The 27,360-nt window shown below is 37.4% G+C and overlaps 1 protein-coding gene across 4 annotated transcripts in view; it reads right to left on the bottom strand.

Moving 5' to 3' along the window:
* MANBA (mannosidase beta) overlaps window positions 1–27,360 on the bottom strand; it is a 135,188-nt gene that overhangs the window by 44,895 nt on the left and 62,933 nt on the right. For all 4 annotated transcript variants that reach the window (XM_028848647.2, XM_078002035.1, XM_001101549.5 and 1 more), the window contains 3 exons: window positions 19,618–19,793; window positions 18,600–18,710; window positions 2,026–2,177 (listed from right to left, as the gene is read on the bottom strand). In XM_028848647.2, coding sequence (XP_028704480.2) covers window positions 2,026–2,177; window positions 18,600–18,710; window positions 19,618–19,793 — 439 coding nt within the window. The remainder of the gene's footprint in view (window positions 1–2,025; window positions 2,178–18,599; window positions 18,711–19,617; window positions 19,794–27,360) is intronic.

The raw sequence follows: 27,360 nt of genomic DNA on the forward strand, positions 1-27,360 counted from the left end.
ATATGGCACATATACACCATGGAATATTATGCAGCCATAAAAAAGAATGACTTCATGTCTTTTGTAGGGACATGGATGAAGCTGGAAACCATCATCCTCAGCAAAGTATTGCAAGATCAGAAAACCAAACACTACATGTTCTCACTCATAGTTGGAAATTGAACAATGAGAACACTTGGACACAGGAAGGGGAACATCACACACTGGGGCCTGTCGTGGGGTGGGGGGAGGGAGGAGGGCTAGCATTAGGAGATATACCTAATGTAAATGACGAGTTAATGGGTTTAGCACAGCAACATGGCACACGTATACATATGTAACAAACCTGCACATTGTGCACATGTACCCTAGAACTTAAAGTATAATAATAAATAAATAAATAAATAAATAAATAAATAAAAAGATATAAATTTACAGATCCAATTAGGAAATATTATTTTCTTCCAAAGTTCTATTTCTTCAGTCTCAGAAAACATTTTTAATTTTTTTCCTAGATCTAGAACTTTTAAGATTATATTTTGTTTTTAAATAAATTGTATTTTGCATATTTAAGGTATATGACATGATGTTATGGGATATAGATAGATAGATAGATAGTTAAAAGGTTACTATAGTGAAACAAACTAACGTACTTACCATCCTATAATAGGGGTCCCAACCCCCAGGCCACGGACTGGACCATGGATCAGGCAGCACAGCAGGAGGTAAGCAGCAGGTGAGCAAGCATTACTACCTGACCTCCTGTCAGATCAGCGGCAGCATTAGATTCTCATAGAAGCAAGAACCCTATTGTGAACTGTGCATGCGAAGGATACAGGTTGCATGCTCCTTATGAGAATCTAATTCCTGATGATCTGAGGTAGAAGGGTTTCATTCCAAAACTATCTCCCCACCCCCCCACCCCCTACCCCTAATCTGTGGAAAAATTGTCTTCCACGAAACTGGTTATTGGTGCCAAAAATATTTGGGACTGCTGTCCTACATAGTTAGCCACTCTTTTTTGCTTTTGTGGCAAAAGTAGCTAAAATCTAATCATTTAGCATGAATCCTATAAAGAGCACTTTTTTTTTTTTTTTTTTTTTTTTTAACCTATATTCCTAGTGTAAATCAGATCTCTGGGCTTGCTCACCTGTATATCTGCTACATTGTATCCTCTGACCATATCTGCTACATTGTATCCTCTGACCAGCTGGCTCCCAGTTTCCTCCCCACCCTCCCACAACCGCACCTCCATAACACACAAGATTTTTTTTAGTTCTTTTGTTAAGATAAAGGTAAAAGAATATGCAAATACCTTAGCATAGAAAGGTAAATATTGGAGTGGGCCCCATGGCTTACACCTATAATCCCAGCACTTTGGGAGGCCGAGGCAGGTGGATGATTTGAGTTCAGGAGTTCAAGACCAGCCTGGCCCACATAGTGAAACCTCGTCTCTACTAAAAATACAAAAATTAGCTGGGCAGTAGTGGCCTGCGCCTGTAATCCCAGCTACTTGGGAGGCTGAGGCAGGAGAATCACTTGAGCCTGGGAGGCGGAGGTTGCAGTAAGCTGAGATTCTGCCATTGCACTCCAGTCTGGACAACAAAGTGAGACTCTGTCTCAAAAAAAAAGAAGAGAAAAAAAAAAGAGGAAAGGTAAATATGTGTTCTTATCTTTCAAAACCATGCTCAAAAACATTTAAGGTATCATTTGAAAAGATGAAAATAGTTGAATTTAATATTTTTTTCAGGAACTATTCAAAATACTAATTAGTCATTTTCTTATTTCTCCAGAGTAAACATATAATAGTTTTCTAAAATTGAATGGCTTCAACAGTCTCAAATAGTTTAGCTCTAAGACCACCTGTAGCCCAGGAGAATGGAATATATGATTTTTAAAATCCTATCCATTCTAAAGTTTCCATCATCTAGAATTCTATACTACCTGTTAGTTCCTTACCCAGGGACTAAAGAAAGTAAAAATGAGTAAATCTCAAGCTTTGCCGGACTTTTAAAGAGGAACAAGAAAAGAAAGACAGTAACTCACAACTCAGAGGTTACTCGGTCCTGGAATGAATCTGCTGGGATCCAGTTTGAGCCTTTTAGAAATACGGGAAATCCATTAATTTTGAAATAGAAACTCAAACCAGGAGACCCTTTTATGGGCTCTTCTATAAGTTCCACTGTCCTAAAATAAACCTGCAATGAACAGAATTAAATGATGAACATCAAATTTAAAACATAAGCAAAGTAGTTTTTTAAAAAAGAAGCAGACCTTTTTGAAAAACGTACATTCAGTAGTTTAATGTAAATTTTCCTATTTACTATGAAGCACATAATGTGGAAATGTACATTTCAGGAATATACACATATAAATTATTGCTAGCATCTGTTATTTCTCTTTTAAAAGAGAAATATAGAAACTACTAAAGAGCTACTGTAGTCTTCCACATGAAATAGGCATTTGTGATAACATCAAAAAAGACAATTTGAAGATAACATTTCTAAATTAAAACAAAAACATGCTATTTCAAAAAAATAGAAAAAAATGCTGTCTTTGAAAAACACATTCTCATTTCAGTGTGTTAAAAGGTAGCCAAACATGCATCTTAGAATCAGATGTTATAACTTAACAACTTTGCAATCTTAATAACACATTACCATAAAATCGCTTTGTTTAATGGGTAATTTAATCCTAATTACACATGAAACTCAATGTTTGAGCACGCTCTGATTTCTTGACTGGAGATGTATGTGGTGTTCTAATGGAAGTAGATGGGGCAGGAGCATGCACTCTGTGCTGTTGGTGCTCTGGAGAGGAAGCAGAGGCCCCATCCTGGTGACAGCCCAGCCAGGATTTCCCCCAGTTAAGCATGGGCAGCAAGACCCCAGATAGAGAAGCTTTGACGTTTTTATCAAAATCTTTATTCTTGCCAGCCATAAATTGGATCAAGTTTATATGATAACATTTTATACCAATAAAGCATAGCCTTAAGCCAAAAGCACACATTTCTCTAATTTAAAAAATCAGTGAATGAATGAGTCAAATTATTTCACGTAATAAAAGTGTCCACCATTCTGCTTCCTGACTCCTGCCTTTATTTATATGAAATGACAAAAGATATCAGAATTAACTTTACAAGAAGATACAGAATATGTCCTGGATAAAGAGGATCTTGACACGTGATGATCACTCCTGCTTCAGGGCTGCAAAATGTCAAGAATGCACAGTGATTTTCAGAGGTGACTTTTAAAACACCATTGATGGTGGGTTCCAATATCTAGAACAGTGCATGGTCCTTTAAGTGTGGCCTGGGGACTCCAGGAGGTCCCTTGGAGATTTTCAGTGGGTCCTTGACTTAGAGTAAAACTAAAACACTATTTGCCTTTATCTCTCTCAGTCTCTGAGTGTCAGTGGAATTTTCCAGAGACTACATGATGTGTGCCTACTTCATCACTCTGACAGCTAATGGAATGTGTGCTGTGTATTCCATTGTGATGTAGCTCTGTGGCAGAGGTTTATGGTATGAAGCAGTGCATTTTCAGAGATTAACTCAGTTTGTTCTCAGTACTTTTACTGTACTCTTACTATTAATAGCTGTCTTTGATTATTCCTGCTATAATCTCTGTACCCTCATTGTTGTTCAATAAATTCTTACTTTGAACCCCAAAGTTTCCCTTGCAAACTACACAGAAGCACAAAAGGAGTAGGTACTACTCTTCACAGCAATATTTTCAAGTTTTCAAATAAAAACAAATTCTAATTTTAATTGAAACTCATTTTACACTTTAGTAATATTTTATCTTGTTCTAAAAGAAAATTTATTTATAATACTTTTTTCTAATTTAGGGATGAATTGTCAAAATGAGATCAGAAGGCTTACCTTCTCACGAGCCTGGCCAACATGGTAAAATCCTGTCTCTAATAAAAGTACAAAAATTAGCTGGGTGTGGTGGTGCATGCCTGTAATCCCAGCTACTTGGGAGGCTAAGGCAGGAGAATCACTTGAACCCGGGAGGCGGAGGTTGCAGTGAGCCAAGATCATGCCATTGCACTCCAGCCTGGGCTACAGAGCAAGACTCCGTCTCAAAAAAAAAAAAAAAAAAAAAAAAAAAGAAGGCTTACCTTCTCAACCCATAACTGTACTATCTGTCTATAAGGTTGCTGAAAAAAGTGAAACTGACATATCAGACAGTCTTTTGACTCATGGAAGGGAAGAATCTACTCTAAAGAAACTGGGTAAAATTATGAATAAGAAGTGAAATTATGATGAAAGTCATCTTTCTCTCAACTTTATGGATGTTAATAACTTATCTTTTTGTGCATTATGCAATGAAACATTTTAAAATAATATTTATGGTGCCAGTTAAGTTGTAGTGTCTCATTGAGACGAATCATTCACAGTATGAAGAAAAGAGAATTGAATATTTAAACTTATACATGATAAGCTCATTAAAAGTCAAACCGTGTTTATTACATCTTTTCAAACCAGACATGAAAAACCCACTGGAGCATCTTACAGGGTTAGTTATGCACTCCTGGCTGGAGAAGTACACATACTAGCTGAGAGATAGCTGTACTGTTCACATTGCAGAATGCTTACTAGATGAAGAGTCAGCAAAGGAAATAACAGCACTGCCACTTTGCAATGACAGAGTAACTCGTCCAGTTGAGAGATTTGACTGCAGTATGAAGACTGGCCTGATATCTCATCTGAAATAATCATACTTTTGCTTTACAAATGAGTGAATCTCCAGATATAGATGGACTTGCCAGTTTGCTTGTATTTGTATGTTATCAACACAATAAATCATCAAAAATCTTCTTTTCTGTGAATTTTTGGCAACAATACACAAGAGGTGCTGAAATATTCAAATTACTAAATAACTTTTTGAATCTCAGGGTTATCCTGTAATTACTGTGTTAACATTGGCACCGATGTTACAAAAGCAGTGGTAGGTAACACTGCTGCTGCCTTAGCAGGAATCAAGGCAGTAGCTCCAAATTGCTAGTAGTCGTTACATCTTTCACCTTCATGTATTAGCAGGAAAATGAAAAAAGCCAGTTTCACTTACGAATGTCCTTGATAAAGCAGTAAACATTAATTTCATTAAATCCCAACCCTCAGTATGCATAATTTTAATACCCTGCATTATGAAATGAGCAATACCCATAAAGCACCATTCACAATAGATAGCTGGAGGAAAAGCCTCTGGGCCATTATTAGAGTTGTATGTAAGCTGAATTGGCCTTGTTCATGACACCCCATTTTTACTTGATAGAAGGCCTGACAGACAACCGATGGTTATTCAGACTTGGACACTTGGCAGACATTCTCTAGAAATGAATGAAGTGAGCCTATCATTTCAAGGAAAACAACTGGCAGTGTTTGTGGCTAAGGATAAAACTCAAACTTTCAAGTAGAAATTGAGATTAGGGAAAACTTGTATCTACTACCTGATGGTAGTAGATACTTACTTAAAAACTTTTTAGATGTCAATTTTGGCTTTTGTTGCCATTGCTTTTGGTGTTTTAGTCATGAAGTCCTTGCCCATGCCTATGTCCTGAATGGTATTGCCTAGGTTTTCTTCTAGGGTTTTTATGGTTTTAGGTCTAACATTTAAGTCTCTAATCCACTTTGAATTAATTTTTGTATAAGGCGTAAGGAAGGGATCCAGTTTCAGCTTTCTACTTATGGCTAGCCAGTTTTCTCAGCACCATTTATTAAATAGGGAATCCTTTCCCCATTTCTTGTTTTTGTCAGGTTAAACTAAACAGCTACTGCACAGCAAAAGAAACTACCATCAGAGTGAACAGGCAACCTACACAATGGGAGAACATTTTTGCAATCTACTCATCTGACAAAGGGCTAATATCTAGAACTTACAAAGAACTCAAACAAATTTACAAGAAAAAAACAAACAATCCCATCAAAAAGTGGGCAAAGGATATGAACAGGCACTTCTCAAAAGAAGACATTTATGCGAAAAAATGCTCATCATCACTAGCCATCAGAGAAATGCAAATCAAAACCACAATGCGATACCATCTCACACCAGTTAGAATGGTAATCATTAAAAAGTCAGGAAACAACAGGTGCTGGAGAGGATGTGGAGAAATAGGAACACTTTTACACTGTTGGTAGGACTGTAAACTATTTCCATTGTGGAAGACAGTGTGGCAATTCCTCAAGGATCTAGAACTAGAAATACCATTTGACCCAGCCATCCCATTACTGGGTATATATCCAAAAGATTGTAAATCATGCTGCTATAAAGACACATGTACATGTATGTTTATTGAGGCACTATTCACAATAGCAAAGACTTGGAACCAACCCAAATGTCCATCAATGACAGCCTGGATTAAGAAAATGTGGCACATATACACCATGGAATACTATGCAGCCATAAAAAAGGATGAGTTCATGTCCTTTGTAGGGACATGGATGCAGCTGGAAACCATCATTCTCAGCAAACTATCACAAGAACAAAAAACCAAACACTGCATGTTCTCACTCATAGGTGGAAATTGAACAATGAGAACACTTGGACACAGAAAGGGGAGCATCACATACCAGGTCCTATTGTGGGGAGGGGGGAGGGAGGAGGGATAGCATTAGGAGATACACCTAATGTAAATGACGAGTTAATGGGTTTAACACACCAACATGGCACATGTATACATATGTAACAAACCTGCATGTTGTGCACATGTACCCTAGAACATAAAGTATAATAAAAAAAAACTTTTTAGATGACATCAGTGGTGATATTAACAAATGTGATATTATAAAAGGAAATGTTTCAACATGTAGAAGATCTGTAACTCTCAAGAAACATTTTCCAAGAAACAAACATTTTCCAATAACCAATGCCTTACATTACAATATCATATAATATGGGTAAAGAATTCAAACAAAGTGCAAGATAGACTAATGGATTTTAACGTAAGAGAGAATAAAAAGTTCATTGGTTAGTTGCAATTCACACTGGGACTAACCTTTAAGAAACTATCATTTGTTAAAAGAAAATCCACAATTTATCTGAAAAGACTATTTTTTCCCTTTTCCAAGTATATCTGTGTGAGGTCAGATTTCCTTAATCTGTTTCAACTGAAACAACATATTGCAAATTGACTGAAGGCAGATACAGATGAGAATCCCTTTGTCTCCTACTAAACAAGACATTAAAGTGACTTGCTAACATGTAAAACTGTCATTATTTCCACTAGTTTTTTTGTTAATTTATTTTTTATAAAATAAGTCATATATAAAAATAGTCATATGTGCCATGAGTTTATTATGGTTATTTAAAATGAATAAGTAAATATTTAATTCCCAGTTTTAATATTTAATATGGTAAATATCGGTACATATAACCCATATAAACAAAAGCATGTTGTGGTTTTCAATAACTTTTTTAAGTATAATGCAGTGCTGAGTCCAGAAAAATTTGAGAATCACTATCGCAGAAAATAGAAATTATTTATTTCTTAATATCTATGAAGGCTACAAACTGTATTAACTATACAACATAATACTTTCCAGCACATTTTTCCTTTCTGTGCAAATGTTCTTATAAAAAGACATCTCTCCCTATCCCCCAACTCTTGCAATAACAAGTTATGACTGGGGTGACAACGAACCCAAACCACCTGACAGTGCCTCAGAGGTGAAGTAGTAATTACCAGCCACCTTTCCCTCTGGGCATTCTTTGACAAGTGAAAGGCTCCTGCTTCTATGATAAGTGTCAGTAATTTTCCACATCCTCTGGCAGTCTTGAAGTCACATAAAAGCCTTCTTCTACAACAGGTATTTTACTTCAGAGAAAATAATAGGTTCTAAAAGATTTCTTGAAAAGACCCTTGAGTAACACATATTTGCATCCAAAGTAAATATGTAATCTTCATATGAGACTAAAATTTTTTAAACAGTCCAACAAAGCAAATTATTGTCTAACGGTATGAAAAAGGTATAAATACCTAAGAAACTAAAAAATGTGTAAGTCGGGCAGTTTGAAAATTAAAAATTTTAACTTCTAAATTTTTATCTATTTTTGAAGTTTCTATTAATTCCTCACTAAATCTGTATTTTTATTAACTTTATAAACATTTCCTTTTCAAAATAGAAGGATTAACTTTAAAAGTGCAGGATAGTTGAATGCATTCTTTCAAACAAGAATTAAGGATATCTGAACTAAAGGGCTTAAGAGGTACGTGACTGATAAACATGGTACTCCTCAAATTTCTTTCTCTGGCAGACCAAACAGATGATATGTAATGAATCATTGATTCATAAGCCCAAGGCCGCTTCTCAGCTGTTTGTAATCAGATACTTAAAAAGCTGTAATAGCATCACTAGATTTTCAAAAGGGCAATTTTCTTCTTAAAAAGAAACCCACTTATTTCTAAACGTTGTCAAATGTCAAACCTGCTAAAATCCTTTTACATATATTTTAAGACACAACCAAACACTGCATTTCTGTCTTTGTTCTGAAAGTGCTCCAGCGTGTAAAAGTATTGAGAAAACAAGCTCTGGGTCTCCACAAATAGCTCTTGTCAACCAGGTCCCTGCAGGATGACACAAGAGACATAACTTTGTTGTGCCCTTGCAATTTGCAGACAGCACAACCAGAACTTAACAGATTAACATTAACATTGGCACAGTTATCTATCCTTGTAGCCAGATGTGTATCTAGTACATCTGACACCAGATAGGATCACTTTTTAAGACCTCCTCTTCTATATGACAAAGTTATTTTCAATAGAAGTAATAAAATGAAATGAATAATGATAATTCCAGAAAAGAATGTCCAGAAAAGAATGTAGACATTAAAAACTTTGTTTCACTGAACTTTGCATAATCATGCCAGTTTTTTAAAAGGTAAAACGAATATTAGAGTACAAAAAAGGAAAAGTTAATAGATTCAAGTTCTGATTATATTAATATATTTAATAAACTCATAAAGGGAATAACATACATAATGGTATGCTATAGTAAGAAATAATAACATTTGCTATTTTCAGCCTTACCTTCTAAAAATCTGTCAACAACTTTCTCAAAATTGATCTTCTTTGGACATACATGTTCAATATTTGATTCATTTGTCATAGCTGATGGAAAAATACCTTTTGTTAATTTTAACTCAGAAATGTTCTTCCAGATGAGGCCAGAGATATGCAAATATTTTAGAAAGTATTAAACATAATAAGTTTGGTAGAGATTCATAAAAATCCCACTTCACATTCAACTCCAAAAAATGCAGTCATATCCATGCCTTTGTTCTTTTGACTTTCATTCAAACTACTTACAAATGCCTCTGAGGTAGTAAAAAAAAAAAATCCCACTTCTCAAGTATTTCTTCTGTAAAATCACAGAAAATGATTGTGAACACAGATAATATTTGATTCACTGCTGTAGAACAAGTGTCCAGTTCTCAGGGACAACAATTGGGGCGTTTGGCATTGCTATGTGGATTTCTCTGAGCTATGGAAAACCAGCAACTCTTTGTTGTTTCTCCTGGCACTCTTCTTCAAAATTTGATTCTTTTTTCTACATAAATGTCGATTTCCTCATATTTTGTTGTTACACAGGAAATAGGCTTCACCAAAATTTCTGTGCACTTACCTTCAAAGTCTTCAAAGAAGACTTGTAAAGTTGGGAATTTCACTGTACATTGTTCAAGATAGAGTCTATTTGCAAATATTTTTGTATGTGATTAATGTCATCTAAAACTACACTGGAAAAAAGATAATTCCAAAGAGAGAACTGCATACAGCAGAGTGAAATATCTGAGCTGATTCATGTGTCCACATTTTCTTTGGATTACATGGTACTTCAAAGTTGAGATAACTTTTCAAAATTTTTCTACAGTGACCCAGCTTCATAATGAGCCTTCCATCTTGTCTAGGGAAGATTTTCTGCAGCTTTTCCCATCAATGAGGTGAGATGAGAAAGAATGAATACAATTTTTCCAAAGTTCTAATAAAAAAAATCACACAGGAAAAAAGTTTCCAAAAAAGCAAATTCCACAAGGCTCAGAGAATAATTTCCAAGAGGCTGAAATATTTTTTGGGATTAATTTCTTTGATTTTTGCATGAACTCCACAGTGAATACTGGCCACATACGCAGCATCTTTTATCCTGGACGGTGGCAGAGGTTTATGAAATAATAATCCCATTCCTTGAAGCTATTTTCTGTGCATTCTGCAGCAGTTTTTCTGGAAATATGAGAATGACTCCTTTATTTCCATTCTACCACCTTCTATATGACCAATTCACACATTTGATCTCTGTTTCCAGAAATGTAAGAATGACTTCTTTATTTCCACTCTGCCACCTTCAATATAGGCCTATATGACCAATTCACACATTTGATCTCTGTTTAAAGTGTCCAGAGTGCTGTCAAAAAGAATTCCAGCCAGGCAGTGGCTCATGCCTATAACCTCAACACTTTGGGAAGCTGAGGTGGGAAGATTGCTTTTGGACAGGAGTGCGAGACCAGCCTGGGCAACACGGCAGGCTGTGTTGCAACACCCACTTACTGTCTGCACCTACAGCTAACTGCTCCCAATCTCTAGAAAAATAAAATAGGCAAGGCATGGTAGCATGTGCCTGTAGTAGTCCTAGCTACTTAGGAGGATAAGGTAGGAGGATCACGGGGGCCCAGAAGTTCAAAGCTGCAGTGAGCTATGAGCAGCCTGGGTGACAGAGTGAGCCCCTGCCTCTAAAAACAACAAAATAATAATTCCAAAGTATTTTTTTCAATATCTGCCACCCCCTACTAAAGCATACCACTGATGTCATGCTTTAGTTTGACTCTTTCTTTAGTTTTAAAACAACAAATTTAAAAGAATAAATTTCAATTCTAAAGACACCATTAAAATTAGTAGAATATATTTCACACATTAACTAAAACATGCACTTACCAAGCAAAATATTACACATTACACCTCAGAATCCATAGCTTTCTCAATTGTAAATTTAAAGCATAAAAATAACTCCAAGAGATCACATCAAATTGAAGTAATTTATGTTGAGTTTCTCCTTTTTTATAATCACTGTGCTATTGGTGTTTATTTCTAATCTGTAATGCTTTTAAACACAGGCATGTATAGGACAGGGAATGGAGGCGCAAACTGTGTTCAAAGCAAGCTCAAACAATTCCAAACTGCTATAAATTTGTTTTCAAAATGACTGCAAGAAGCTGAATCTTCATGTATCTGGGAATGACTGTATAACTAAGAGTACTCCAGGCCGGGTGAGGTGGCTCACGCCTGTAATCCCAGCACTTTGGGAGGCAGAGGTGGGAGGATCACTTGAGGTCGGGAGTTTGAGACCAGCCTGACCAACACGGAGAAGCCTCGTCTCTACTAAAAATACAAAAATTAGCCGGGCATGGTAGTGCATGCCTGTAATCCCAGTTACTCAGGAGGCTGAGGCAAAAGAATCTCTTGAACCTGGGAGGCAGAGGTTGCGATGAGCCGAGATCATGCCATTGTACTCCAGTGTGGGCAAAAAGAGACAACTCTGTCTCAAAAAAAAAAAAGAAAGAAAAAAAAATACTCCAAATTAACTTTCATGTAGAATATAAAGTCTATTAGAGGACTAGTAATAAAAGTGTGCTAAATCTAAGCATACATGTATATTATTAACATTCAAGAGTAACCAAACACACAGATAAAACTTAGACCAGTATATGACTGGGAGAGGGAGAGGGTAGGAGAAGTATTCTATCACTGGCATTATTTATTAATAGAATTGCCAGTATATAGTAATAATGAAAAATAGGCCAATGGATAGTCTACACACAAGGCACCCACTTACTGTCTGCACCTAGGGCTAATTGCTCCTATGGCCCACCTGAGGAAGCCACTGCCTATAGCCATCTTGGAAATCTTTAATAAAACTTCTGACAAGGAAAAGGCCAAAAGGACAGTGTACTGGGTTGAACAGTGTCCCCCCAAAATGCATGTCCACACCAAAATGTAACCTTATTTGGAAATAAGGTCTTTGCAAATATATTTAGTTTTGTTAAAATGAGGTCATACTGGGCCCTAACCCAACGACTGGTGTAGTTATAAAAAAAGGAAACAAGAGACACACACAAGGAGAAAGCTATATGATGGTGGAGACAGAGATCAGAGTGATGCATCTACAAGTCAAGGATTGCCAGCAATGATGAGAAGCTAGAAGGGGCAAGGAAGAATTCTTTCCCAGAACCTTTGGAAGGAACACGGCTCTGCCAACATCTTGATTTTGGACTCCAGCCTCCAAGACTGTGAGAAAATAAATTTTAAGATACTCAGTTTATAGTAATTTGTAATGATAGACCTAGAAACCTAATACAGAAAGAGACACATTTCATAATCTCTGTGCCCTCTCAATACAAAAATACACCTTGATTATTCTTAATTCCATATTATTTGGCTATGTACTTTTAAGGTCTTTAGAGAGCCAAAAGTAGCACTTAGAAAAAATTCCACTTGTATTACATTGGTTTTTTGCCCTGTGGAATTTGCAAAGATGAAGACAGGAATTTAAAAAACAAACAATGAAGTGACATTGAAAAAAAAAAAAAAACACTGCAAAAGAAAAAAAACTCCCAATTGTTTTTGTAATTGTAATAGCCATGGACAATCATTCACCTCTTCTGGCTTGGGAACTATGAAATACAAGTTTTAGTTGATTATAGAATACCTATTATTACATCTATTTTCCTACAATAATTTCATTGGAGAATCTTGATCCCAGGATCAAATGTACACAGCAACAGCCTTCTGTTGCTTTTAGCAAAACGATACCTTATACATAGAATACCTGGGAAATTCTTATAAAATCAATTATGTGTAAGAGAAATATCAACTAATTGGTTTCCTGTTTTTCCATAAAGGCAAGTCATAATAAGCATTCAAAAATACGTATTAGTTCATTAAAACATGTTACCCAGTCAATTCAGTACAATCAATTAGTAGGATAAAAACACTGAGTTAACCTGGGAAGAAAATGGGAAAAACTGATTGGTCAGATTTTTTATTCCATTTACACAGAGTATCCTCTCCCATTCCCACTTAAAACACAAAACTTTTTCTTTTGTTAAAAAATCAATTTGGTTTCCCAAACTGATAAAGCTAACTCTCCCAGACTCACATTCTAAGGTCCCTCATGCAATGATTTATTTGGCAGAATTTATGATATCCCAACATTTATTTTTTATCTTGTTATTTATTAATGTTTAAATTGCCTGTTGACATTTTTTCAATACATGACCTCCCTTCTTGCTTAAACCATTTTCCCCAATGTCACTCAACATAAGAAAATCTCAGTCATCAAAATATTCTGCCATGTTCACAAAGAAATGTAGTCAGCACTTTCCTCTCTCTCGAGTGCCTGTATTCTTTTCATGATTCCATACATTTCTGCTATATGGGCTGCATTCAAAATCTGTAACTTCCCGCGGACCTTTTGTCTGAGTCAAATATGCTGGTGATACACTCAGTTTAAAAAAAAAAAAAGAAATCCTAAACACGTTTCTAAGCTCAATGGAAGAGGAGAGGCAAGAAAGAAAGATATAAAACTGAAGCAAGATGGATTTCAATGAGGTATATTTAAAATAGAATTATTTTTGCATAAGCAAGCCCATGGTAACAATAAAGCCATCAGGAAACAAGAGCAACAGAGGTGAGATAAGGAGGGGCTGATGATGAGAAAACAGTGTTCAATGTTCAGTCTGACACAGTACTAAGTGCTGGTGAGCATGAGGAGCCTAGGCAAGTCTCATATAACCACTTTGGATGGCAGTTTAGCATAACCGAAAAAGCTGAACTCATGCATCCTCCATAATCATGCAATTCCACTCCCAGCAGATAGGCCACTGGGGGCGTATGTGCTCCAAGCGTTATATCAGTAATGTTCACAGCAGCATTACTTGGGATAGCCAAAACTGGCAATTATTCAAATTGCAACAGCAAAATGTGCAGTATAATAAAATCTTATACAACTTAAATAGACAAACTACAGTTATACAGAACAACAAACAGCAGTCCCCCCTTATCTACAGGGGATACACTCCAAGACCCCCAGTAGGTACCTGAAACTGCAGATAGTACTGAACCCCATATATACTATGATTTTTTCCATCTGATAAAGGAGAAGGCTGCTAAGCGACTAACAGGTGGATAATGTATACAGCAAGGATAAGCTCAACAAAGCAATGATTCATGTCCTGGACAAGACAGGGCAGGACAGCACGAGATTCCATCATGCTACACAGAACAGTGAGCAATTTAAAACTCACGAATTGCTTATTTCTGGAGTTTTCCATTTACTATTTTCAGACCACAGCTGACTACGGGTAACTGAAACCACAGATAAGGAGGCACTACTATATCTAAATGTCAAAAACATAATGTTGAGCCAAATTAGCCACACACTAAAGAATACATGCTATATGGTTCCATGTACATGAAATTCAAAAACGGACAAAAGTAACCTAGTGATGGATGTCAGGACAGTGGATCTTTGGGAAGGAAACAGGGGTCATTATTGGGGAGGCTCACAGAAGGGAGGGGGGAGTTTGAGGTGTGAAGTGCTAGTAATTAATGTTCTGTTTCTTGAACAGGATGACAGTTACACGAGTGTTCATTTTCTCATAACTCATTAAGCTTTTCACTTACGGCTTGTGTATTTTTCTGTATGTGTTATATGTCACAATAAATAAAAAATAAAACGTTATTTGACCAAAACTCCCTAGCTTTCTTTCTCATGTTTACTTTTTCACCCTAAAACTCCACTGACAAAAGAGTTTGCAAGTCTTATAGAAAGAAAATATACTTTAAGTGGTCCTAGAGAGCTTCAAAATTACCTCCATCCTCAAGTTGCATCCTTCCCTCCCATGTGTTACCTTTCACCACTGTTACAACTCAAACAGAGCCCCTCATCCCAAAGCAAATCCATCCTGTTCTTATTTCCTACCTCGCAGAGACCTTGCCCTCTCAACTGCCTCCCTGCTTTCTAACTCTTTTTAGTCTTTCCCTCGCTACCAGCCCCTTCCCATCAGGATTTTGCTGTTGCTTTTCATTCTCATAATGGTATCCTTTTCTATGTTGAAACCATTGCAAACTTGTAATAAAGTTGCAACAGTAATACAAAGAACTCCTATATGACCATCACCCAGAGACCCCCCCATTCAAGTTTTCATCAGTTGCCCCAATAACATTATGACAAAAAAAATCACTGCACTGCACCCAGTTCGTACATAGTCTCTTCCAATGTGGAACAGTTCCTCAATCTTTCCTTGACATTTTTGAAGATTATAGTAGATTGAAGACTGAAGATTGAAGGCCCTTGTGTCTTTTCAATGTGTCACATTATTATTGAGTACCTCCTTACTTCCTGGAACAGCAAGATATTCCAGGCTCCAGCTCGAGAATCAGTCATTTCTCTAAAGAGCCCTGATTGCTTTTAGCACAGAGTGGTATTCTAGATCAAGATATGGGTCCTAAATCCATTCGCTGCTACTAGAGAGCCACTCTTCCCAGGCACTCTGAGAAAGGATTAGGAAATATGTGAAAAGAGCTAGGAAATATGAGTGTGTGTGTGTGTGTGTGTGTGTCTACCCACACATACACATGCATTTACATGGACATTTCTTTCTCTGTCTACACATACTGAAAATCATGACTTCATACTATTAGCTCCAATTCGAATCCATTGTAGCTTTCCCCCTTTCTATGTTGATACCACCTTTCTCCATTCATGAAAAGGCTGGCTTCCACCACTTCAATATATTTACTTATTTGTTCAGTTGCCTATGTGTAGCCAATCTGATCCCAACTGGCCACCATCACCAACTGGTTTAGGCATAGTTTCCAATCAGATATTTTCAGAAGAGTTGCCTATATTCACCGTCTTTACTTCCTTGAGTCATTCCTCGACCCACTACAATTTGATTTCCATGCTGATCAAGGTGACCAGTAATCTCCTTGCCACCAAATCTAAAGGATCTTTCTCAATTCTTTTCTAACTTGAGCTCCCTTGCAGCATTCAAGACTCTGAACATTCTTTGCTTCTTAAAACACTCTTTCCCTCTGGTTTCTGTGACTCCCCACTCAAATTGGTTTTCCCTCCACCTTGTCAACCATTCCTTCTTAGATTCTTCTACAGGCTTCTCCCCAAACCCCAACTTTACTTATTATGACTGACTGGGGTTCTGTCCTAGCTCTTTTCTCTGTGCCATCCCTGAGGTATTTCATCCACTACCATGGCTACAATTATCTACATTCTGCTGACTTACACATCTATATCCTTAACCCAGGTGCAATCCCTAAGCTTAAGACCTATCTAATGAAACACCCACCAAATATTATTCCTTGGGTGTCTCTCAGTCACTCCACACAAAACACATCTAACACTGAAATAATTTCCACCCAACCCCTTCCCCCAAACCTTCTCTTCTTTCTGAGTAATGTAACTCAATGAACAGTTGCCATCTGTTCAGCAGCCCAAACCAGCAACTGAGGAACCATTCTTAACTCCTTTTTTCCCACCCCCACATCATCAGTGCTTGTTCCTTCATGTGGCTCATTAGGCCCTGCAGGACCTTGTCCTAGCTACTTTTACAACACCATCTCGTTCTTCAACTTCAAACTCAACCTCAGCTGCATTGAAATTTCTTTCACTTGCACAAACATGCAACATCCTTTCTAGTCCTTGGGCCCTCACATTCTTCTCCCTCTGCCTCTTTGCTACATTACTTGGCCAAATTCTACTTATCCCTCAGGACACAGGCTCTGGGAATCTTCCCAGAATGCCCCTGCTCTGTACTTCAATGGCACTCTCTACATCTCTAGAGTGCTAATTTATTCCAATGGCTCATTTAATGATTTTAACTTCCCAATCAGATTATTAGCTCTATTAAGGTCTCAAAGAGAAACAGAAGCAGTGTCTTAGTCACAGCTCTATCACCAGGACCTAGCAAAATAGCCAAAACACAGTAGGTGTGCCCTAAGTATGTACTGAATGAATCAGCCTCAAAAAAAGCAAATCTACAGCAGCCACAGCCAAAGAGCACATTTCACACACATGCATTAACTCAAGCGGTGGGGCAGTTACATCCTCCTTCACTCCTGTTACGGCTTGATTCAAAGGTTGGCATCTTTATGTGTAATGAACAATAATATAATCATATTAGCCTGAAAGAAAGAATTATTTCCTTTAGAAAAAGACAGAAGTTCCTCTTCGTTCTCTGTAGTAAGTTGGAATGACTCATTATTTTTTACATTTTCATGAAAACAACACACAACAAACTCACTGTGTGAGACAGCACACATCCTCTCAGCCAAGAGGGTTACAATAAGAGTGAATGCTTTGGCCCTTAAGATGGGTCCAGGATGTTCTCCCTGTACATAACTCCGCGCATGTGCGCGCACACACACACACACACACACACACACACACACACACAGACACACACACACATTCAGTGTCTCAGAAAATACACAGCATGACTGAACAAAAGAAAAATAGAAAATGCACTCCTGAAGGACATATCTCCACCCTTAGCATGTTGTCTGGCCCACAGGAGAGGCAACACCAAATATGAGAGGTGACACCAGCCAACTGTAAACACCGAAGCTGGTGTCCGGGAGAGGAGGAGATCTTTGAAGAGGGTTAATACTGTCTCTACTAACTACATGCCATGACTCTCATAAGCCATATCCAAGCCATCTCGTTTTTATTGTCCTGATTTTACATATTTTGAGATTAAGTAAGTAGCCTACAGCTAATACATAACAAAGTGCAGTTCTTTCCAATTCCTAGTGCTATATCCTAAAATGGGTAAAACTGAAAAATCAGAAAACACCAGTAGAAGCATCTATTTAGAAAAATGAAGAAGAATGTCAGAGGAAATAAATAAAAGTTAAAAATTATTGGTTCTGAGGAGTAAGAAGTAGGAATAGGAAGTGTTGGGCAAGGGGTCTTATTCTTCATATAAACTTTCTAGTAATATTTGAGTTTTGAAATTACACATGTATTATTTTGATATAAGGTACAATTTTAAATCATAGCAGGAGACTCCTTATTGACAAAATAATATCTAAAGTATGATCCATTTAGAAATATAAGGCCGGGCACAGTGGCTCATGCCTGTAATCCCAGCACTCTGGGAGGCCAAGGCGGTGCATCACTTGCTATCAGGAGTTCGAGACCAGCCTGGTCAACATGGTGAAACCCTATCTCTACTAAAAATACAAAAGTTAGCTGGGCGTGGTGGCACCTGCCTGTAATCCCAGCTACTCGGGAGGCTGAGGCAGCATAATTGCTTGAACCTGGGAGGTGGAGGTTGCAGTGAGCCGAGATTGTGCCATTGCACTCCAGCCTGGGGGAAAGAGCGAGACTCTGTCTCAAAAAAAAATTTTTTTGAAAAGAAAAAAAAAATATATATATATATGTATATATACACACAGAGAGAAGCTTTTGAATGCTGTTACTAGAAATTGTCTCTGACGGGTGGGGACATAAGAGTTTTGATAGTTTCTTCTTTTCCCATGAAGCTCTGTATTACTATTTCTAAAAGAAATATAATTATTTCACAAAATATTTTAAATTACTTACTTACCTTAGCTGATTTTTCGATATTTAAGCCTCCATCCAGTTCAAAAAGAATAGTCATGTTGTACCCAGTCTGGTTTCCATGTCCATGAGGCCACCAAGTTTCTACAGTAATATTCTTTTAAGAAAATTAGTCACTCTAATATGTCATATTTTCAGCAAAAAAGATTCAAAGCATCACATCGATTTCTCATATAGTCAAGTACAAAACTCTAGGTTCTAAAACAATGTAAATCTCCCTACTTATATTATGCCAAATCACACCAATTCATTGATAATATTTAAAAATCAGCATGTTAGGAATGTAGCATGTATCAATGCATCCAAAGCAAAAGGAAAGAACAAAATAACATGAGTGTTCAGAAAAACAACTCTTCCTGTCTCTAACACCAAACTTACATTTATTCCACGTTCTTAACACTTAGAATGGGACTTTGAAGTTGACTCTTCTTTCAAGTCGAAAACTAAAAATCATTTTGAGTTCTTACTTTATCTCAACAGCTACTGAACAGTTATTTTGCTCCATCTTTTTCAGTACACAATTATTAATTAGAGGAATAGAAAAAAGAAAAAGAAAAGATAAAAATAATCCATTCTATCTTGACGTATGAAAGATCATGAGTTTAGAATTAAAATTATGCAAGTAGAATATAAGTATCAATAATTAAAATAATTGACAAGTACCAAAAATAATCACTGCTATTTAAATATAATCCATAGAATGTATTTTGGCTTCAGGATACTACAAATACTACAGAAAATTAAAATATAATGATAAAAATAAAATGAGAGGAAGAATTGCCAAATTAATGATATATTCTCTATTTTCTTAATCTTAAAATTTTGGAAAATCATTCTTTAGCTCATCCAGAAAACATATGAGAGAATAAAAATAGAGAAGAAAACGACAAATATAAGCAGAGAAAGTAGATTTTTCTTTCATACTTAGTCCCTCCTTTCTAATCTTTTCTTTAGCACAGGTATTGCTTTTCATCCATTGCTTCTCAGGAAGTACCATCATTTACCTTGCTAATGTTCAAAAATAGCTCAACAATCCTTTTCCCAGGTTGAAGTTCAAGGTTGTACATCTGTTGTGTTTGCAACTTAGGGATGGCTACGATCACTTGACCACCAACTGGCTTTGAGCTGACAACATCAAATGTAGCCTCTATTTCCAGATTCCACGCCTGGGCACTCTTATCTAAAATATAAAAAGAAAAAGAAAAAAATATATAAAATGCTAAGCATTATCACTGCACTTCTCAGGATTCATTGAAGGTAAGACTAAAGCAGCTTCAAACCCAGTAAGTGCTTCACAATGCTGTTGTAATGAAAACTTCGTGGAAATTTTCTTTTAATCTTCAGTTTAATCCTTCATTCTGAAGAAGAATAACAAAAATGATGTATTTTATATAGACTTCCACTCTAAAAATGTTATGATTGTAAGTCATAAAAACTTTATGGAGCATAAACAGAAAATAACAAATGGAAAGATAAAATAAATTTTCCAAGAATGATATACATTTGTTCCTTTTTATAAAGTAAAAATACTTCATAAAGTTAAGTGAAAAGTAACAGTATTTTTACTTTATAATGTAAATGGGTTTTTAAATTATGTAATGCATAAATTTATATGTATTAAAATTAATCAAATGTGAAAAAATAAAGTTATACTTGAAATGTAGATAATTTATACAAAAAATATTTCCTGAGGACTTTGTATGTGCCACGTACTCCACTAAATGATGGGAATTAAATGGTGACCAGGATAAACATGACCCCTACTCTCATGAACTAAGAGTCTATAGACAAATTCAAAAGTGTAATAATCAGGACAGGAGAAATAAAAGGCTGTCCTGAGAAATAAAAACAGGACGTCAGAAAGCACATCTAATACACAGAGGGTGAAGGAAGGCTTTTTCTTTTTTTTTTTTTTTTTGGACACAGGGTCTCACTCTGTTGCCCCAGCAGTGGCACGATCATAGTTCACTGCAGCTTTGAACTCCTCAAGCAATCCTCCTGCCTCAGCCTTCTGAGCAGCTGGCACTACAGGCATGTGCCACCCCACCTAGCTAATTTTTTTTTTTTTTTTTTACTTTTTGTAAAGATGAGGTCTCACTTTGTTGTCCAGGTTAGTCTTAAACTCCTGGCCTCAAGCAATCCTCCAGCCTCCACCTCCCAAAGCACTGAGATTATAGACATGAGCCACCATGCCTGGCCAAGGAACGCTTTCAATGGAAAGTGGTATCTAGCTGAGACCAGAAGGATGCCTCAGCTAAGTACAGAGGAAGATGATAAGGATTCTAGGCATACAGAAGCATGTGAAGGCCCATGAGTGAGAGAGAGGAATGCCATAACAAGGAAACTTGGGCAATAACAAAATTGATGAGAGGGGTCAGCATAATTGAAAAGTTGAGCAGTGTCCAAAGGACGAACAGGTGAGGAGTTTGGCAATTTCACCCCAGATCATGTAGAGTCATTGAAGATTTTTCATCAAAGAGCGTGATCAGATTTGCATTTTATAAGAATTGCTAAGGGTCCCAGCACAGTGATATATCAGGATGAATATGAAAGAAGCAGAAAGATAAAATCTCTCTGTGTGCAAAAAGCCTCAGAAAATGCCACTTGGAAAAGCCAGGAACAGAGAGGAGGCAGAGTGTTGATCAGAAAGAAGAGAAAACAAGACCGAAGAGGAGAGCTATATGGAAAGAAGAAAGATGAGGGATGAACTTTGGGTGTGGAGTTTGGGGTTGTCAGAATGCTTCAAAAGGGTTTTGAAGAAGAGTTTTATATATGTGCAGTACGACTCTGTCCTCCATTTCCTGTTAAATTTACATTGTTTATATAATGTCTCTGGAATTGGATTTGTGTTTAGTTTTTATTTTTAAACAAGATAGAGCAATGGGACAGACTTGGGACAAGAGCTGGATGGAAAAAGAGACCCTTTTTAAAGTTATGCAGAAGAAACTGTTGATGAAATCTCAAAAAAGCTTGGAGGTACAGGGGGTTAGAGTCAGCAAAAAAGGTTCTCATTCTTTGCTGCCACAGAAAAAAAGGAGAAAAGCAGTGACTGTGCAGAGGCACTTAAGTTTCTATGATTCGTGGCAAAATATGGAAGGAGTTCCTATTTAGTGGCTTCCATTTTTCTCCAAAGGAAGGGGAGGGAGAAAGCTACTATCTGAGAAATACCTTAGAGACCCGTCTCCTATGAATAAAGAGATTAGTAATCATGGCTTTGCTGCAAAAGAAAAAAAAAAGCTAGGTTTGTATGCTGATCAATGACAAAAGACTTTATAACTGGCACTGTTTACAACTGTAGGACCACACCAGGCCTGTTCTAAAGATGACCCCAGCACAGTTTATCATTTGCATCTCCCATCAGCCAAAAGCATAGATTTGATGCACATCGAAGTAAAATTAATCCTGGACTTAAGAACTATTTTTGTTTATTAAATGATTTATTCTGAGAAATACTAGTCAATGAGCCCTGAATTAGGTTTGTTCTGATCCAGTTAATTTTGCAGGTTACTTACCGACAGCCTCCAGGTTTTGAATCTGTCAGCTGGCAGATCAGCTAGTCTACTGGCTCATCAGTGTTTAATTTCCTCTATTGAATAGGTTATCAAACTATGGTCTTTGGGACAAATCTAGCCCACCTCTTGTTTTTATAAATAAAAATTATAAATAAAATTGGAACACAGATGCCGTGGACTAAATGGGGACTCCTCCTCTAAAATGCATATGTTGAAGCCCTAACCTCCAGCTTTTTATGAAGTAATAAGGGTGGGGCAGTAATCTGTTAGGATTGCAGCCTTATAAGAAGAGGAAGAAATAGATATCCGTCTCTCTCTTTACTATGTGAGGACATAGCAAGAAGGCATCTGTCTGCAAGCCAGGAAGGGAGCCCTCACTGGAAACCAAACTGGCCAGCACCTTTATTTCGGACTTCCCAGCTGCCAGAACTGTGAGAAATAAACTTCTGTTATTTAAGTCACTCTGCCTATGGTATTTTCTTAGGGCAGCCACAGCAGACTAACATAACAGTCATGCTCATTTGTTTACTTATTGTCTTTGGTTGCCTTTGCAATACAACAATAGAGTTGAGTAGTTGTGACAGATGCCTAAACTGTTTTACTGTATGATCCTTAACACAAAAAGTTTGCTAATCCCTGCCCTAGAATATTCCCCCCCAAAAGGCCATTCTAACCTTTCTTTAAATATCTCTAATGACAAAAAACCTCTGTCTCACAAAATAGCCTTCCCATTTATGCTAGGCTTGGCTATTGTAAAGACTCCCTTTACGCTGAATTTGAATATACTTCTCCTTAATATTCACCTAAAGATTTTAGTTATGTCCTTTCAGCACCTCCTACCAACCAAGCAGCCTCCTGTGTTGTTTTCTGCTACTTCTTCTTTGGTAGGAGAATCAGCTGTTAGTGACAGCCTCTGACAGGAAAACAAACAATGCAGTCCTCAAAGGTCATTGGCAAAATTCCCCAGTTTCTCTTGCTTTGAACTTGGAAGGTTCTCAAGCAAGTCTGCACTCCTCCAAAGCATAACCCGTTAACACTCCTGAGCACTACTAAATGAACAAACTAAGGTTGTAGAATTAAAAACACAGTATGAAGATTTACGAGCCTACAAAGTTATCACCAGATATACTTAAGAATATATTTTTCCCCTCTCCTCTTCTTTCAAAAAAATGTGCTCTTCCAGCAGCACATGGAAAAGTAGGTAATTTAGGTTCACAAGGGGCAAAGTCTTAAATAACCAGTAGTTTTCCTGATGTTCTTTGGTTACTCCCTCTCACTTGCTAAATTAAATTTATAAATTGCATAATCCTATTTGAAGGTAAGAAGAACTCCATCTTATAAATTAAGCCCCATTTCTAGAATACAGCTCCCTATTATCTCTCTCCTGGCATTACTAAGTCACCATTTCCTGAAGAACACCTATCATCACCAGCTCTCCTGAAGTGAAATGCAAGATCATTTCAAAAATGGATGCAGTACTGGGGGTGAGGGCAGGAAAGAAGAATTGCTATATCTTCTAGAATCCCCTACAGAGCTCATCCTTCCAATCACACCACCAAGTTCTGCATCCTCTCTTCACTTTGACTAAACAACTCCGGGCACAAAGAGGACAGGAATTCTTTATCAAAACAGGTGGAAAGGCAATGCTGGCCTGCCCTCTCCACAATTTGAGGTCTTGAGGCCCTCCCAGGCCTGAGGGCTTATTGGTATTCTCGCTGATGTCCTATGCCCAAGCAGAAGAGATTGAGTTCTATAGTTTGTTCATATAATCTCAATCAGGAAGGCAACCCAGAGGATGGCAGAGAATGTGGTTTTGACCACTGATTCACTTTAAGGCTTTGCCAGAGATGATTCAGTGAGGGTTCTTTAAAAAAAGAAAAAACAAAGAGCACAACATGTCTGACCTGGATGAGAATTTGTAGAAAGGGTAAGTAGCTACATAGCCTAGATTAATGTATGCTGCTCCTTCATTCAGAGTATCACAAGACAACTGTAGCTCATGTAGATGTGTCCAGTACATCAGCCTTCAAAATCCTCTCAAATATGCCAGCTTCCTCTTATATTCTCATACAGTCTACTCCTTTGCTAAGATGTAGTTGGGGGGAAGAAAGGTCAAAAAAAAGCTTTATTCAATTGTCTAGGAGAAAAAGGTATAAGGAGAGACACAGAAAGTAGAAAAATAAGAGGGCTCAGTTACATTACTTCAAGTGTGTCAAAAAGTAACAGGAAGACATACTCCCAAACTATACGCTAAGCCTTGCTTCAATTGATTGTAAAAAAGACTCAAGTATCAATGTTTTCATCCAGTCATGTAACGTCTAGTTTCAAGAAAAACTGGGTTGTTCCACACTTATACCCTCACTAGGTGGTAATGACTATTCTAATTTACAAACAAAGGAAAAGAACCACAAAATGTTCGAGGTAGAAGAAACTTGGAGATGTTCTCATCACTTTGCAGGTGTTTCTGAGGCCCTGACTGCAGAATTTCCCTCCTGAGCCAATGGCCAGGCCAAGGGTCCAGGTTTCCTAACTCTGGTGCTCTCGATTTTCCATGAGCCTCTCGCAGTGATGCCTACCAAAAGGAATGACACTCGCAGGTACACAATGATTGACATTTGTATATGAATAATGAGGAAAAGCAAAAGCAAAGGTACTTTTTGCCTTTCAGAGCCCTAAAGCCAAATGTCGAATATATTCAATGTAAAACAAAGAATTTGGGGGCACTGTAACAATAAAATGTTAGCCTCTTATAAGAGGGTCTCTGTAAAAAACAATACTGAAATGGGCCAGGTGTCATGGCTCATGCCTATAGTCCCAGCACTTTGGGAGGCTGAGGCAGGAGGATCTCTTGAGCCCAGGGGTTTGAGACCAGCCTGGGCTACATAATGAGACCCCCATCTATAAAAATAATTTTTAAATTAGCTGGGTGTAGTGACACGCCTGTGGCCCCAGCTACTTGAGTGGCTGAAATGAGAGGATCGCTTGAGCCCAGGAGGTCAAGGCTAAAGTGAGCCGAGCTCACTCCACTACACTCCAGCCTGTGCAACAGCCTGAGACTTTGTCTCAAAGTAAAAAAAGAAAGAACACTGAAAGCTACAAACATAGATAATATGTCTGACCCTCTGCTAAACGTATATTTTTATGGTGCCACAGTTCCTGTACTTATCAAAATAGCATCTTTGTAACCTAAACTACCTGATGAGGGCACTAAAATAGTTATGTGAGCATTTCTGTCAAGCAAATGAAATCTATTTCTTGAATAACTACTGTCTGCAAACCTTGACAGGCATTATAAATTATATCCCAATCCAAAAAGGCAAATATGCTGTCTCTAACTCTCTGAATGTACTTAGAAAGACAAAATATACCCAAGGGTCACAGTTAAGCATACAGGATGGCATCGGGAACCATAAGGACTAGCAGGGCAGTGAAAGTTCAGAGGCAGCAAGGGATTCAAGTCAGCAAGGGATGAATCTGCAAACACTGGTAGATGAAAAAGATGCTTCATCTCATTGCGGGGAAAAGCTATTCAAAAATAGCTGCCTGGATTAGCTTTGCCCTGCTGAGCTCCTCACAGCTCCCCCTTTTGCAGGCTCTCCTCTTCCTCCATCTTTAATAGAATATGAAAAGCTGCAAGGAAAGGTAGTCACATGCATTTAAAGAAACAGTAATGACACCACACTGAAATGACCAAGCCATGGAATTTATAAATTCAAACATAAGATATTTTCCTGTACTCCTGCCAGAATAATAGGACGGACTTAAGCAGCTGCTTTTCAAAGAGGTAACCATTGCCTTAGCCAAAAATGCTGGCCCACAGTTAGTTAAAACAGCTGTTTTCCCTCTTCTTCACCAAGCAGCAAGATCTCCTTGCCTACTCAGCAGCACAAAACCCTTGAAAATGAAATCAAGGCAAAAGAGACCCAATGCAAAATGCTCCCTAGAACAAGGATAAGTTAGCAAGCTCCAAAGAAAATTTACTCAAGCAATGAGGAGACTAATCAGAGGAAAAATTATTCAAGCAACGTATCCTCTTTATGGATATTTCAAGCAAAATACCCATAAAGTTATTTTCAAGGGCTATTTTATGGATAAAATAATTTAAAGATGAATGAAAAAGTGATTCCAAATGAATGCATTAAAAAATAAATGCATGCTTATCAAATAAGCAAGACTGACAAATCTTTGTTTTAATATTATAGTCTCTGTATTAAGCCATAACCCAAGGGTTGCAATGCCCTTTAATCTACTGAGCAGGCCAGGGTCTGGCTGAGAGCTAGCCCACACTCCAACTCCATGGCTAGATCATCCAGGAAGAAGAGAGTGCTTTAGGCTGAGACAGCAAGTAAATTTGGACAGGGTGGTGAAGAGAACATCTTTAAGGTAGCAGAAGTGCTCCAAGCACACATCAAAGATTCACAGCTCACCTCAGCTCAAGAAGACAAGGGAGCTCACACGCTGAAAAACATCTCCATATTATTTATTTGTTATATATTTACTACTGTGGTAATAAAAGTGAACAGTGTATTGTTTCAACAGAAAATACCTATTGTATATTTCTAACTCAGTATGTTTATAAAACTTTATGAAAAGTTCATAAAATTAGGCAATCATCCCTTCCTAATAAACGTATGCCCTAGTGAATAGTTCACATCAGATTGTAAACATAACAGACCTAGCATGGACAAGATAATCAATAAATGGATATATGTCTGTTTCTTTCTTTCTCTCTCTCTCTCTCTCTCTCTCACACACACACACACACACACACACACACTTACCATCATCATCATCATCACCACCATCCAGGGCCTTCAGTTTTGGACAGATTATTTGCTTACAAATGTCCTTAATCCTTGGAATTGAGACATCTGCCCTTACCAGTTACCCTCTCCCCGATCTCCTTCCCACATATCTCAGTATCCCAAGTTCAGCCCAGACTTCTCCCTTTCTTCTCCTAAGTGATGAGGTAAGTTTCCCTCCCAGCCCTCATCTCCAAGGGAAAAGGACAGTAGATTCTTGCCGGGTTTCCACACCCACTAAAAAGCATCTGAGTTTCTCTTCCCAATACAGGGTTACTCTTTCACTTTTTAAAGTACTTTAAAGTTACTCTTTCACTTTTTAAGGTAATATAATAGTTATCGATATTTAAAATCTGATTAGAATATTTCAGAGCTAAGGATAAATCTTCAAATTAATATTTGCTACTGAGGTTTTAAAGAAAGTCACGCCAAT

This window comes from Macaca mulatta, chromosome 5 (assembly GCF_049350105.2).
Source record: "Macaca mulatta isolate MMU2019108-1 chromosome 5, T2T-MMU8v2.0, whole genome shotgun sequence".
Taxonomy (NCBI): Eukaryota; Metazoa; Chordata; class Mammalia; order Primates; family Cercopithecidae; genus Macaca; species Macaca mulatta.